At 46.6% G+C, this 15205-nt stretch overlaps 1 protein-coding gene across 17 annotated transcripts in view; it reads right to left on the bottom strand.

Moving 5' to 3' along the window:
* Nucleotides 1–9279: 9279 nt before the first annotated feature.
* SRRM1 (serine and arginine repetitive matrix 1) overlaps nt 9280–15205 on the bottom strand; it is a 30740-nt gene continuing 24814 nt past the window's right edge. For all 17 annotated transcript variants that reach the window (XM_034646802.1, XM_034646701.1, XM_034646733.1 and 14 more), the window contains 4 exons: nt 13785–14249; nt 13006–13201; nt 10833–11042; nt 9280–10322 (listed from right to left, as the gene is read on the bottom strand). In XM_034646802.1, the coding sequence (XP_034502693.1) occupies nt 10218–10322; nt 10833–11042; nt 13006–13201; nt 13785–14249 (976 nt within the window). In that variant the 3' untranslated portion in view covers nt 9280–10217. The remainder of the gene's footprint in view (nt 10323–10832; nt 11043–13005; nt 13202–13784; nt 14250–15205) is intronic.

The raw sequence follows: 15205 nt of genomic DNA, 5'->3' as shown, positions 1-15205 counted from the left end.
ACAGATTCGTTGACACTCCCTACAAAGGAAGCCTAGTCAGGGGCGCCTGGGTGCTGCTGTCGGGTGAGCATCTGACTCTTGGTTTCGGCTCAGGTCGTGATCTCAGGGTGGTGAGATCGAGTCCCACGTTGGGATGCAGGCTCCGCAAGGAGTCTGCGTGAGAGTCTCTCTCTCCCCTGCCCCTCCCCGCCAAATCAACCAATCTTAAAAAAAAAGAAAAGGGAGCCTCATTTTCCTTCCCTTGAAAATTGTGGGTTGGACTTAGTTGCTAAAGCTTAGAAGAAAAGTGGACATGACAGTACACAGCTTGAGAGACTAGACAGTAGAAGGTGGTTCCTTCCCTCTGTCTTCCTCATCGCTCACTCCGATGGAAGCCGTCTGCCACAGAGGCGCCCCCTGGGTGAGGAACGGTGAGGAATGGAGGCCTCCTGCCCATAGCCAGGTGCGCGTGCCAGTCTGGAGCTGGGTCCTCTGGTCCCAGTCAAGACTTCAGATGAGTGCAGGGGCGCCTGGGTGGCTCAGTTGTTAAGCGTCTGCTTTTGGCTCAGGGCGTGATTCCAGGGTCCTGGGATCAAGCCCTGCATCGGGATTCCTGCTCCGCTGAAAGCCTGCTTCTTCCTCTCCCACTCCCCCTGCTTGGGGCCCCTCTCTCTCTGACTCTCCGTCAAATAAATAAATAAATAAAATCTTAAAAAAAAAAAAAAAACTTCAGATGAGTGCAGCCCTCACCAGCATCTCCCTATAAACTCACGCGACCCCGAGCCAGAACCGCCCAGCTAGGCCTCTTCCAAGTCCCGACCCTCAACTGTGGGAAATAAGGTTTGTTGTTTCAAGCTGTTACGTTTGGAGGGCTTTGTTACACAACAATGGTAACTAGTAAAACCAGGGACCCGCTTCTGCTTGTCTGTGAAGTCTCTGGGCTCTGCCCTCCCTCCGCTGTCTGTTGGTCTCATCCTCGAAAGGAACCCTCTCTGGGCGGGAAGAGCTGCGGCGCACAGGCGCAGGGAAGCCCTCTCCCGGCCCTCCTGTCTCTCCCCTGCAAGCTCTATTACTTCTCTTGACAAACCACTGGCTCTGACTGAAGACGTGTCTGTTGTCATGACTGGGGAGTGGGAGGACAAGTGGCTTGGCCTAAGCCACCCAAGCCCACCCAGACCTGGAGCTGCCGCCACCCCCCATGTGAGATTGCGAGAGAGCCCGATTTGGCTCTGATAGTGGGAGAGAAGGGGAAGCGATGCTGGGAAGCTGCATGATAGCCATGACGTCAGGTAATGGTGGGAGATGCTCAGGAACAGGAAATTCCCCAGAGGCCCCAGAGCAACCTCCAGGGCATAGTGATAACACGGCTTAGACGTTAGGGTGTGGGCTTGCAGTCAGAGAGGATCCGAATCCTGGTTCCACTGCTCACCAGCGTGAGTGACCTTTCTGTGCCTCAGTTCCTGCACCTAGAAAATGGGGTTAGGATGCCCGGGAACAGAGGTGGGAGAATGAAATGAGGTGCAGTAAAGGCTCGGTCAGTCGGTCCTATTATTCATCCAAAATACTCACTGGGCACTCACGGCTGCTCAGTTGTCTCCTGCCCTGGGTAGGCCGAGAGGCACCCAAAGGAAGAAACTATGGTTATGTCTTTGTCTTGGTAACACCAGCGCCTGCCGGACAGGCCGTACGTGTATGCTGAGCTGAGCGGAGTCCTTTGGAAAAGGGAGTAAATGTTCTTTGTGGCTCCAAGGGACAGAGCTAAGCCCGAGGCCAGGGTGTGGAAGTTTTAGGAATCAGGATATAATTTGCTCTAAAGGAAAACTTTCAAGTAATAAGAGTAGAGATACCCATAAGTATAAGTGGAAAAAAAATGTAAGAAATATTTGTTGTTAGAGAGTTACTATGTGCCAGGCAGGGGGCGAAGACTGTCTGCAAGCCCCGTGTCGTCTAATCCTCACGGTGTTGAGATAAATACTATCATTAGCCCCATTTCACATGAGGAAACTGACACACAGAACAATTGAGCTCATTCACTAACTCGTTCACCAAATGAGTGCCTCGCCTGCGCCAGGCCCCCGGCTTCAGCCATAAACCAAGTAGACACGCCTGCTGACCAAGGAGCAAAGCGGGGACGTTAGAACCCAGCTGGGGAGTCGTCAGAGCCCACGTGCACGACCATTACGTGGATTCCGTCCATCAGAGGGGCCTCAGAAAGTGGTGAGTCTCGTCACCAAAGGTGCGCGAGGAACTGGGGAGGGCTGGGGGCTGGCTGCGAAGGAATTCCCGTTTGGGATGTACTGGCACCAAGGGACTGCAAGAGCCCTGTGACTGGCAAGCTCTGGAACTCTGCAGGGAGCCTTTGAGCACTGGGGCCTCTTGTGACCAGGAAGAAAGGGATGGGGGGAAAGGGAAAAAAAGGCAACGCGGGAGCAGGAGAATTCACTCTCTCGGGCGTCCGCTCCTGCCGCCGCCGGCACCCAGGGCCGGGGCGCCACCTAGTGGAAGAATGTGGGAACACCGCTGAAGCCGAAGGGCGTGAGACACCAAAGGAAGGAGCTGGCAGCAGGGGGAGGGGTTTAAGTTGGGACAGTTTATAGAGTCGCTGGGCGGCGTCAGGAGCCCTTCCTCAGCGTTGCAGGCCCTTCTGGGCATAATACTGTATAGAATGTGATATGTACACATTGGAAGATAGAATTAATGTAAGACGCTTTTTTCCTCTCCACGTACAAATGCCCTGACATGCGGTGCAGTTTAATAGCCCACAGTGCAGGTTCCGATTGCCAGCATCGCAGATTTGATGACGATGGTCCGAACCCCCATCGGTGGAGCCCTCCTGGTGCGCCGCGCACAAGCGAAGCCCTTCCCGGGACGGTCTTCCCTGAATCCATGCCCCAATTACAGAAGAGGGAACAGAGACTGAGGGCGGTGAAGTTACCTGCCGGGGCTCACAGTAGGTCTGTGGTTGAGAAGCTGGCTGCAGAAAGTTATTCTTGGCTGTGGACACACTGCCCTGCTGCCTTGATCTTCTGTCCCCAGTCATATGGTTTTATCACCACTGATGGCCCCTCCGTTCCCACCGCCCTTGCGCACCAAATGCTGTGAGCTCCTGGGGCAGGGACTGGGTCTTGTTCATCTGTTAATCCTCCCCCAAGCCCTGGGAGAGGCGTACCATTGTTACCAATTTACCTACAGAGCTAAGAGTTGAAATAAAGAGAAGCGTCTAAAAATCCCGTAAAATGACTCGGTAAGAAGTATCCACCAGGGAGAACTGTCGCTTTGCTTTGCTGTTGGCATGGAGTGATTTATCTAATTTCCAAATGTCCTGGTAAGACATTTAAAATGTATTCACAGTATACCCAATGAAAAAAAGAACATTAAACATGTGTATATGGTGTGACCCTGATATATACTTAGAAACGGGCAGGAAATAGACCTGGTTTGTTCCATGTAAGAGGGGAGCTCAGTGTGAGTTGGGTGTAGTCAGGCGGAGAACTTGACCTGAGACAGGTGGTCTGGGTTATATTTGGATGGTGGGACTGCCAACAACTTTTTTCTGTTTTTGTTTCCCCAATTCTCTAAAAGTCAGCATGTATTTTCTCTATCATTGGAAATCATCATCTTAAAAACAAAGTCCAAAAAGGATTTGGACATGAGGAGACAAGAAAGGACGTGCCAGGCAGGGAATAGCAAGAGGAACACCACAGACTGGAAGTGGGGGATCACAGGCTCTGCGCCCTGCCCTGGCCTTGAGCACCTGGCACCCGGGTGGCAGGTGCTCAGCACACCCTGGTTGCTTGGGGAGGTCTTGCTGGTCTGGGGGGCTTCTCCCTCCAGCTGAGGCTGAGACTACTGAGACTTTCCTCCCATGGGTCCTGTGGCTTATATAGGCCAAAGCCTCCATGCTTAAAATGCCAGAGGGTCCCTGCCTGTGTACGAGGGAGGTTCTTGAAAGAACAGATGTGGGACTCTTGGATTCACAAAGGCCATTCCTGTGTATGTGCCTAGATGGGGGGGAGGGGTTTCCTTCTCTGTCCCCGAGACCCGCTGAAAGCTACCCTCCCCGCCTCGCGTGTGAGGCACCTGGCTAAGTGCACTGGATCGGCATCCTTCCAGCACAGCAGAGGGTGGGAGACATGAGCAGCCCCAGCCGAGGCACTGAGATGAAGTGGGAGAGTACCTGGGTGAGCATTTACTGTGGTGTGTGGGATCGTGGGGCAGTCTGTTCCCCTTTGGACTTTTCCTGTAGACAAGGGCTAGGCTAGATCAGTGGTTTTCACACGGTTTGGGGTTGTGGACCCCTTTATTCAAACAGAATGCAACAGGAAAAGCCCAAAGTTAAAAAGAAAAGAAAAAAAAAAGGGGGGGGGGACACGGCTGTGTGTCTAGATGTACGTATCGAAGCAGAGTCAAGCCCTTGCAGGGCTTACGTCTAGCATCTCTCGGGTTCGCCTGGCCCTCTCCCTCACAGAGAACCTCAGAACTGTAACTCGCCCCACGTAGGGCACTGCGGGGCAGTTTACAAACCGGAGGACCAGATGAGATGATCGGCGAGGTAGCGGCTTTGCGTTCTGTTGCCTGTGAAGCCGACTACATTTTACACTGCAGCCCAGGACACAAACATACACACGCACGCACAGGCAGACGCACACGTCGTCCAACACCGAACCTACTACAAATCGCCCTCAAATTACTATTCCGTTTTTTCTTTTAAAGCTGGCTGTGATTCAGTACATTTTACAATCCCTACCGGCTTCCAACCTGCAGTCCCCCAAACACTTTCTCAAGGCAGCTTCCACCCGCAGGTAGGACGGCCCCACCTGGTTAGAGCCCACGGCCCCCTGACGTATAGGGCTGCTCTTGGGACTCTTGTGAGCATCTCAGCCCCTCCTCCCCTCCGATACACCTGAAATAAAGGACATCTTGGGGAAAACCCCTTACGCTACACTAGACAGATATATTCGGAAAAATACTGGGAATGGGCGCCTGGGCGGCTCGACCATCGCAGGATCCTGGGATCAGGCCACCCAGGGCGCTCTGCGCTCAGTGGGGAGTCCGCCTGAGAATTCTCTCTCTCCCCCTCTGCTTCCCTCCCCCACTCACACACTCTAATAATTAATCAATCTATTTAAAAAAAAGGAAAAGAACAGGGAGCCTGGGTGGCTCAGTTGGTGAAGTGTCTGCCTTCGGCTCAGGTCATGATCCCAGAGTCCTGGAATCGAGCCCCGCATCGGGGTTCCCTGCTCTGCAGGGAGCCTGTTTTTCCCTCTGCCTCTGCCTGTCGCTCCCCCTGCTTCTGCTATCGAATAAATAAAATTGTAAAAAAAAAAAAAAAGAAAGAAAAGAAAAATACAGGGTTCTTTATCAGATGGTAGGAGGGACAATATTAACTAGACCTGCATCTACCCCTTAACTAAGGCACTCTCTCCCTAATCCCCTGATCTTCTTTATAAAAGGGGAATAAATTTTGTTTGGCCACACAGCCCTCGACCCCAGCCTCCACAGTGGGTATGGGCACACTACAGAGCACTTGACAAATAAATTATTAGCTCTACTCTATAGACCCTGAGAGTCCTCGATCCAAACCTACGGAAATTCTGAAAAATTTTCATGCAGATACAAATCAGCTTAAAAGGGTATTGTGGTGTATCAACAGATGAGGGGCTCAACATCATTAGCCATCGGGGAAATGCAAATCAAACCCCAACCAGATACCACTTCACACCCACTAGGATGGTCCTTTTTTTTTTTTTAAGATTTTTTTTTTTTAATTTATATATTTGACAGAGATAGCCAGCGAGAGAGGGAACACAAGCAGGGGGAGTGGAAGGGGAAATCGCAGGCTCCCAGCGGAGGAGCTCAATGTGAGACTTGATCCCAGAACACTGGGATCACGCCCTGAGCCGAAGGCAGACGCCTAACGACTGTACCACCCAGGCGCCCCTAGGATGGTCCTAAGCAAATGACAGGTAACCAGTGCCGGTAAGGATGTGGAAAATGGGAACCGTCATACACTGCTGGTGGGAATGTGGGATGGTGCAGCTGCTTTGGAATGGTCTAACAGTTTCTAAAAAAGTTAAGTCACTACGTAACCCGGCAATTCCACTCCGAAGTATGTATACCCAAGAGAAAACATGTCCACAAAACCCGATGTGCAAATGTTCTCACCAGCTTTACTCGTAAGAGCCTCAAAGTGGAAACAGCCCAAATGCCCAGCTGATGAATAAACGAGATGTGTTATATCCATACAAGGGAATATTATCTGGCAGTTCGAAAAAATGAGGTACCAAGGTTGAACCTTGCAACATGATGCTAAATGAAAGAAACCAGATACAAAAGGCCACACCTTGTACGATGCCAATGACATGTCCAGAACAGATGCATCTATAGACAGGAAGTAGTTGCCAGGATGCTGGGTGGGGCTGAGGGGGACTGTCAGGAGAATGGGAAGTGACTGCTAATGGGCACGGAGTTTCTTTTTAGGGCAATGAAAATGTTCTGGACTAGACAGTGGTGGTGGTTGCATGACCTCACGAATACATTAAATACCACTGAGGTGCACACCTTAAAATAGGAAATTTTATGCTGAGTTATATCTAAAAAGCAGAGGGAAGAAAACTGCATTGAATAGGGCTGTGATCGGCTAAAATCTTTCATAGGCACGGAAACTAAAATTTGCCACCACTAGAATGGGTGCGTGTCATACAGCTGAGAAAATGGGAACCTCTCTTCGTGTGATCGTTGCATATGTATCAACTAATACATTAAAAAAAAATTTTGAAAGCACTGAGGTGGATTCCACCATTATTTCCCTCATTCAGAAGAGAAAATGGCAGCCCTTAGCTCAAGAGTAACTTGACCAAGGTTACACAGAAAGCTATGGTGGAACCCCAGTCCAATGTTCTGTCCACTCCAAATTGTTGTTTGCATGTTTATATCCCCAGCAAGCAAATAAAAAGGTAGCAATCTTTTTTTTTTTTTAAGAGAGAGAGAGGGGGAGAGCAGGAGAGGGAGGGAGAGAATCCCAACCGGGCTTCCCGCCCAGCACCTGATGCAGGGCTTGATCCCATGACTCTCAGATCATGACTTGAGCCGAAACCAAGAGTCGGACATTCAACCGAATGAACCACCCAGGCACCCCATTTTTTCTTTACCTCAAACCCTATCTAGTAGCACTTGGCAAGTATACAGACAAGTCACTTAAATTCATTCATCCATTTATCAAATATTCGTGCTTCTATGTATGAGGCACTGGCAACACAGTCATGACCAAGAAGGCCAAGTTCCTAGGGACCAAAAATGTATCATTTCAGGTACTAATAATGGCTACAGGTGAAAAAAGAGGAGTTCAGAAGACTGCCTGAGGAAATCAAGTAAGGAAACAAGCTACAAGATCAGGAGGCGGTGTCTCCAGGATGAGGGAAGAGTGGGAACGAAGGTCCTGAAAGAGAAATCAACTTTGATGGGTCAAAGGAGGAGTAAGGTAGCAGGTATGGCACGAGCAGATTGAAGGGTGGTGATGAGGTTGCCAAAGCAGATTCAATCCAGTGTTGTCAGGTCTGGCAGGCCATAATGAAAAATCTGGATTTTACTCTGAGGCAGAAAGCTATTGGAGGGATTTCAGCATGCTGTACCATGACCTGGCTCAGGCCACTGGGAATGGAATGGCCTTTCTGTGCCTAAGTGTTGGGGAGCAGACAATACTGCTGACAGTATTAACTCACTTTTGAGCAAATAAGGATGACAGGGACTGAAACAAGATAGCGATAAGATCAGAGGACGGCACTTAAGAATTCTCTTTTGGATATGTTCAATTCGGTATCTCTTTCAGACATCCAAACTGAGTTATCCGGTAGGTGGCTGGATAGGGTCTAGGTCAGGGGTAAGTCTAGACTGCAGAGAAACTTGACAAATCAACAAGATGATGACATTTAAAGTCAAGGGAGTAGGGATTAAATGTAGAGAAAGCCACCAAGGACAAAGACAAACTCCATCAACTTTGGGTTTGAAAGGAGCCGGTACATATAAAAGGTCCAGCTGGTGAGATAAGAGGAAAACAGTGTTGTCTCCTAGAACCCAAGTGAAGAGAATGTTTCAACAAAGGAGTGAATGACTGAGCCAAATCCAGCCAAGGACCGGTAAAGGATCAAGAACTGATCGTTCAGAATGGCAAAACAGGGACTACTGCTAACCTTAATGAGCAGTTTGTCAAGTGGAGGAACCAAAGCATACTGAACGAATGGGATGAGTGAACAAATGGAGTGAATGAATGAATGAATGAATGGCAGGCTAGATAGGTACAAGGACCCCAGCGATGTCCATTGGTTTGCTTGCATTGGAAGGAGTAAGTCATCAACAACCATTTTAAGAAACTGGATATTCTGTGCTTTCCCTAAATGACAGAATTATAAAATCACGAGGGAGTCAGTGGAAGGTCCTGAAGACTTCCGTTGGGACACACAGGTAAGATGCGGTTACCGATCACAGACCACTGTAGTTCACTTATTCATTTAAGTTTTGCTCCTTACAAATCACTCTAAAAACCTACCTGTAAAAAAACAGCTCCTTTATGTCCATGTCCCTTAGGTAAAAACTGTCCCACTGAGTCTTAAAATGTGTAGACATTTTCTTTTAACTGCCCATGCGTCACCCTGCTCAGATTATTAGACTCCTGGTGTCAAAGATTCCCTTTTAACTTTTTTTTTTTTAATCAGAGAGAGTGTGAGCACATCCCAGGGCCTTACGATCATGACCTGAGTCGAAGGCAATCACTTAACCTACTCAGCCACCCAGGTGTCCCTAACACTTAACTTCTTTATGTTGCCATTTTACCATCTACAAACCAACTCCAAGTTTCCTCAAGTCACTTTGCTCTGCTAAATCTAAAGTGCAAAAATGACTTACTTGTCACTGAACACGCACAACCTAAGAGGGAGGCTGCTCCAGTCCTTCCTTAGCCTTCCTTCCCTCCCTCCCTTCCTGGAATGTGCCAGCCTCCTTCGGCCTCTCGGGCTGTAAACAGGTACCGCTCTGCTTGAAGTGTCCGGCTGACTTTGGCCTGTCTACCATGTATGTTCCAATCACACCGTACACTCTCCCTTCATAGCACTTATCACATTCATATTACAATAAAGACGGTAGAATAATTTCACCACCTTTTATTTCCCTTGCCCAACCCTCACTGTGCCAAAGGTGCCAAGGGGGTAAAAACATAGGCTTAACTGTTAAGATTAAAAAAAAAAAAAAAAAAAAAGGTGGGTTCCTGCAGTATTGACACGGTTAAGTAAAAGTGAGTGGCCAACATTTTTAAATTTAGAAATTTATTCTGTTTAATCCACAAGCTTTATATAGCTTTAGTTTAAAAAAAAAAAACAAAAACAACAACAAAAAAACCCAAAAACAGTGAAAACAAGACACTATATTTCAAAGTCTGGGCCCTTCCAGCCTTCCAAATATGAGAGCTCTGAAAGTTGTATATACCAATTGGAAGAACAAGACAAAATTATGAATGGAGCCATGACATTTCATAAAACAAACTTTTATATAACTGAAGGATCCTTCCTGGGACTAGTTAATTGCCTTTACAAAAAAAACACAACAGAATAGAATGAAATTCCAGTGTTCCAAATCAGCTTGTTACACGTCAGTATAAACCCACAGTGTCCTGGCAACAACATGCTTTCATTTTCCGTCTCGTCCTAGAGCTCAAATTCTGATTCATTTCAGCAGAGACTCCACAGGCAACAGGAAAGATTGTGGCATTAAAATATTCATGTATACTTTTGTGGTAGTTCAACAGTGGTCTTATTTCTGGGCAAGCTTGCAAACCATACAAGGTTGGAAGCATCATAACTTAAATGGGTGCTAAGACTCAAATGAGGAAAAAATAAAGAAAAAAAAATGAAAAAGAAAAGAAAACCTCTGGGAATAGCCAAGGCCTTTAAAGAAACCATAAGAATGCCAACAATATTGAAACCCCCTTTTTTAAAAAGGGGATTTTTTTTGGCTTAAAATATTTCACTCTAAATGAATTGATGTCAGCTGTCAATGAAAGAATGTCACTAATACACTGTGGACACCTTTTGCAATGTAAATCCATGCCCTTTTTTTTACATGGTGAACTTCAACCTAGCAATTATTACAACAAATGTTATAGTCTAAAGCTCAAACACATTTTAGCAATTTTGAAATTGAATTGCGTACAAACCAAATAAAATGTACATCGTGACACACATTCCCGCCTAAGACTGTGGGGACACTTGAGCCTTCCGCATCGACCTCAGCGCCTTTTCGCGCAGGTGCTTTTCTAAGTCGTCGAGGTTGTCTTCGGGCTCGCTTTCGGTCTCCTAAAACCAGAAGGGTCACACTGATGAGTCCTGAGACCCTGGCGAAGAGGTGCAGGGTGCAGGGCAGAAAGAACCACATGGTGGCGGCTGCACAACTCTAGGAATAACACTAAAAACCCCTCAATCACATACTTCCTTTTAAAAAAAATTTATTTAAGTAATCTCTACACCCAACGTGGGGCTCGAACTCACAACCTTGAGATCAAGAGTTGCGTGCTCTACTGAGCCAGCCAGGCACCCCTGAATCACACACTTTCAATAGGTGAATGGCAGGTTAATTATATCTCAAAGAAGTTATTTTTAAAAATCTACATTAAGTTTTTGGCAGCCACTCATATTCTCCTCCTTAGTCTTGGCAAACTCCCGTTCCTGGCAGATCATCAAGAATGATGACAGACCAGGAGAGCTAACGAACAGCCGACTAGCCACTACTGTAGAACAACCTTTAGCTCCTCCTCAACATCAAATGACTCAGTGAACCGCAGCAAGTGCAGCGCAAGGCACACGTACCTTCTTAGGCTCGGGCTCTGCCTCCGGTTCCTCCTGTGCTGATGTGGTCGTGGGGGCCGTGGGGGCCGCGGGGGTGACGGCTGCTGCGGCGGCTGCCGCCACGGCCTTTTCCTTCTTGTGTTTTTTGTGCTTCTTGTGCTTCTTATCCTTTTTGTGTTTCTTGTCCTTCTTTTTCTTCTTTTTCTTTCCACCTCCTTCTGGGTCTGAGTTCTAGAAATCCAGAAAAATCACAACAATAAAATCAATCAGATTAAAATGCTGTCCAATTAACCATTTATTTTCTCAAGGGAATAACTGAATGGACAAATCTAAGGATTTCCTAAGGCTTCAGGGGGAGAAAAAGGCCCGAGGGCAATCCGTGCCAAGGAAAGTATGTTGAGATGAAAACCACACCACAAGCAAAGATGCTCTTCACAGATCTGGAGAGTCAGAATGGACCTTGAAGGAATGTATTCTTTATGATTTTCCCCAACTAACTGCATATGAAGCCACGTTTCCCAACCACAAGCTGCCAGTTGGGTGTCGATCCAGAGCCACCTCCAACATAAGGAAAGCAGCCCATGCAAAAGAAGGAAATGTCTCTGAACTCAGCTAGGCCCGAGGTGAATTCTGGCTCCTGAACCCATTTCACCATGTGACCTCAGACAAATCACTGGACTTTTTCTTAGCCCCTCTGTCAACCTAAATAAAATGGGTACAGCAACCCCCAATAAAGCTGTTGTGAGAATTAAACGGGTCTCTCTGTAAACTGCCCACAATACGAGCCTAACAGGAAGCAGGCTTTCAGTAAGTACAGCTAGTATTCTGAACACATGCTTGTGTGAATGCTACATCTCCAGCCCCTGCAGGACTTCTCCTAGCTCTAGAATGGACGGTGTTTGCTCCTTAATGCTTATGGGCTGACCCTTGAACGACATGCGGCTTAGAGGCACCAACCCCCCATGCAGTTGAAAATCTGCATATAACTTTTGACTTTCCCCAAAATTAACTACTAACAGCCCAGGTAGAGCAGAAGCCTTATGAGTAACAAACAGTCAGTGAGCACAGATTTAGGATGTTACATATATTCTATACTGTATTCTTACAATAAAGGGAGCTAGAGAAAAGAAAATGTTACTAAGAAAAATATAAGGAGAAGAAAACACATTTACAGTGCTGTGCTGTATTCATCAAAAGACCTCCACGTCTACATGGCCCTGCTCCATGCTGTTCAAGGGTCCAACTGTTTATACCAAAATTATGCAGAGGGCGAGTTCTGCAAGTGAATCCCATCAGTAATCTTCAAATTTCACATTTCTTAGCAGTTACTTAAAATTCCTAAATCCATTCAGTTAGTTTTTAAGTAATTCAGGCAAACCTACTGATGAAATGGACCTCTAACCACTGACTTTATACAATAAAGAAACCTATTCAAGATCAGATTAATGACTCACAGAGGGGAAAATACAGTTTAAACTCCAATACTTTAATATCCCAATGACATTTAAACTTGACAAGGTTAAAAAACAAGTGTTACTCGTATTTATGCAGCTTACCAGAGATAAGACTATACAGGACAATACCATACTTTCCACCTCAGCTAGTATTTCACATGTGCCAAGGTTCATTTATTATAGAAATAATGTATTTCTACTGTGGGAAAAAGGGCACTACACATGAAGAAAAATTAAGATTACTCATCCTTTCCCCTTCTAACATATAACCACTGTTAACATTTGGTACCTGCTTTGTGGTATTTTTTTCCTTTATAAAAATGGCATTGTACTAACACGCATGATCTAATTTTGCAAGTTTTATTTTGTGATCTCAAGTATCCCCAAATGTGTCAAACTCTATAGAAAACAACAGAAAATACTAAGCTATTTTCCCCCAGATAACAGAATCATGGGTAACTTTTTCTTTTCTGTTATTCTAGATTTTCTATATAGGCCAATTTTACCCACCCAGATCATAGGATCCAACAGGAATGGACGTGGTGTCAGTTAGCGGGTGGCTAGAACATGAAGCATGGACTGTGGTGCAGCCACCAGCCCTGAATTTCATGCTTCCTTGAAGGCCAGCTGAACTACAGAAAACAGTGCCGCTCTGAGCCACAAAAAAGCAAAAACTTGTCTTGGCTTCCCCGTGACCACATGCAATTTTAAAGGGTGTCCGAAACAGGGCAAACACATACCCTTGCTGGAGATGGGCTTGGTGTTGGGCTTTTAGCCTTTTTGACCGGTACCGCTGGTGACCAGTTGGTAGAGGGGGACTGGGACTGGACAGGAGATTGAGGTGCTGGGGGTTTTTTAGCTGCTGGCTCAGGAGATCCTGAGACAGATCGGGAGGATGAGACCCTCCTTACAGACTGAGGGCTTGGTGAGGCAGCCCTAGAAACAGAGAGAAAGAACAAAACATTTAGTAACCAAGAGCAAAGGTCTTTTCTAAGAGAAAATAACCAACCACCATTATATAACCAGGTCACAACCTTTAAATATTTTACCACTTAGTTGATTCTACAAACACACACATATCAAATTTGTATCGTCTAAGTCTCCTGGAGAGCAGTTTAAGCCCCATAATCCTCTATCCGTTCTGTTAACGCGTCCTCCTATCTGAAATTAATAATGCCAATTCCTTGTACTTAAGATGGCTTTTATCAATCTTACATGAATATGCAAGAAATGTTCTCTGCATTACTTCAGAATTCAGTTTTGGAAGCACATCCCCCAATAAACCTGACTCCCCTAAGAACCAAGTATAAAGTCCTATGGCATTTAGTTTACGCCATAAGGAACTATTCTGAAAACAGAAAATGGATCTGTGAATAGTACCTTTAAGCTGTCTTAAAAGCCTGTATTCCCAGCTTATTCTTTTCTGCAATTTCTCAGTAAAAGGGGGGGGAAAAGCTTCCAAACGTAAAGAACTATGCAAGTTACTGTTCCTAACCAAGAAAGGATAAAGTATTTTTACTTTTTTGTCTTTTTGGGTTCCGGAGTCCTGGAGACTCTCCTAATGGGCCTAGTACTTGGAGAAGGGGACTGCCTTCTTTGGGGTGATGATGATGCCCCTCTTCGAACAGGTGGAGGACTTGAGGAGGTCTGAGGAGCTCGAGGCCGTGGTGAGGGCGAATGCCTTTTGTTTGGTTGTGGTGACCGGGGCTCCCGGGTAGACCGGCTCGGGGAAGACCCTTTCCTATGCTTTGATGATAATGAAGGCGAACGTCTCTTGGTGACTGGGGAGCTTCTTTGTTTGGGAGGTGGAGAATGGGAGACCCGCCGCTTTGGTGGTGGAGATGGTGACGCCCTTCGTTTAGGAGGGGGAGGGGGAGAAGCCGTTCTTCTCTTTGGAGGCGGAGAAGGAGAGTATCTCCTCTGTATCGGAGGAGAGTATCTTCTTGGGGAAGGTGAGCGCCGGCGGGGGGGAGGAGAAGGAGTCCTAGGAAAAATACACCATTAAGCTGAAAGGTCCAAAAGAGTAAGGCAACAGAATGCACAGAATAAAGCTACAGCAATACTGCAGTTAGGCACCAGGCAAAGACAGTACATTTTTAACTGGAAATGCTATGCCTTCATCCTCATTTAAAGGAAAAGAAATCACTAAGTGGATTTGTTCATCCTAGATGACCAGAAAACAGGACATTTTGCTTTCTGGAGAAATCCAAAGTTTCCAGAATGAATTCAAGTTTGTCAAAAGTCATTTAACATAATCCATATGGAACCAATTTAATGGGTTTTTTTGAGAAGAGAATCTTGCGTAAGCTGTGAACACCCATTATGATTATGTACGAGAGCTAGGTAGCTATGTTAGCAGGACTCTACCACGGGCAACTCAGGAAGTCTGCGCTTTGAAAGAGCTCTCCTGGGAGTGCCTGGGTGGCTCAGTCAGTTAAGCGTTCTGCCTTCAGCTCAGGTCATGATCTCAGGGTCCTGGGATCGAGCCCCACGAAGGGATGCCTGCTCAGCAGGGAGTTCGCTTCTCACGCACCCTCCCCCGCCCCTGGTCTCTCTCTCAAATACATAAAAAAACCCCAACATAACATAAAATAGTTCTACGTGGTGCTCTCTTGAAGTAGCATTTGGACTTGGTAAGAGTTCACCTACACACGTTTTAAAAGGTATCTCTACACCCATCCCACCCTGCCAAGTTGAGACTTGGATTTTGCGTCTTAAAAAAACCCCCTTTCAGTTGAAGTCTACCTACTAGGCAGAATGCATTCCTGTGGAAGTCCAAGCTGGCCTTCCGCTCAATGCTCAATGCCTATACAATCTTAACGTGCCTCTAAGAAATTCGACCTGAACACGACATTCAGTTCCAACTGCCTAATTTGCTCCTGAAAGGTTCAGACCTTAAGCTCAAAATATTTTCCTGCCTAGAATCAGCTTTACAATAGG

Source organism: Ailuropoda melanoleuca, chromosome 2, assembly GCF_002007445.2.
Source record: "Ailuropoda melanoleuca isolate Jingjing chromosome 2, ASM200744v2, whole genome shotgun sequence".
Taxonomy (NCBI): Eukaryota; Metazoa; Chordata; class Mammalia; order Carnivora; family Ursidae; genus Ailuropoda; species Ailuropoda melanoleuca.
This window is presented reverse-complemented; position numbering and strand designations above follow the sequence as displayed.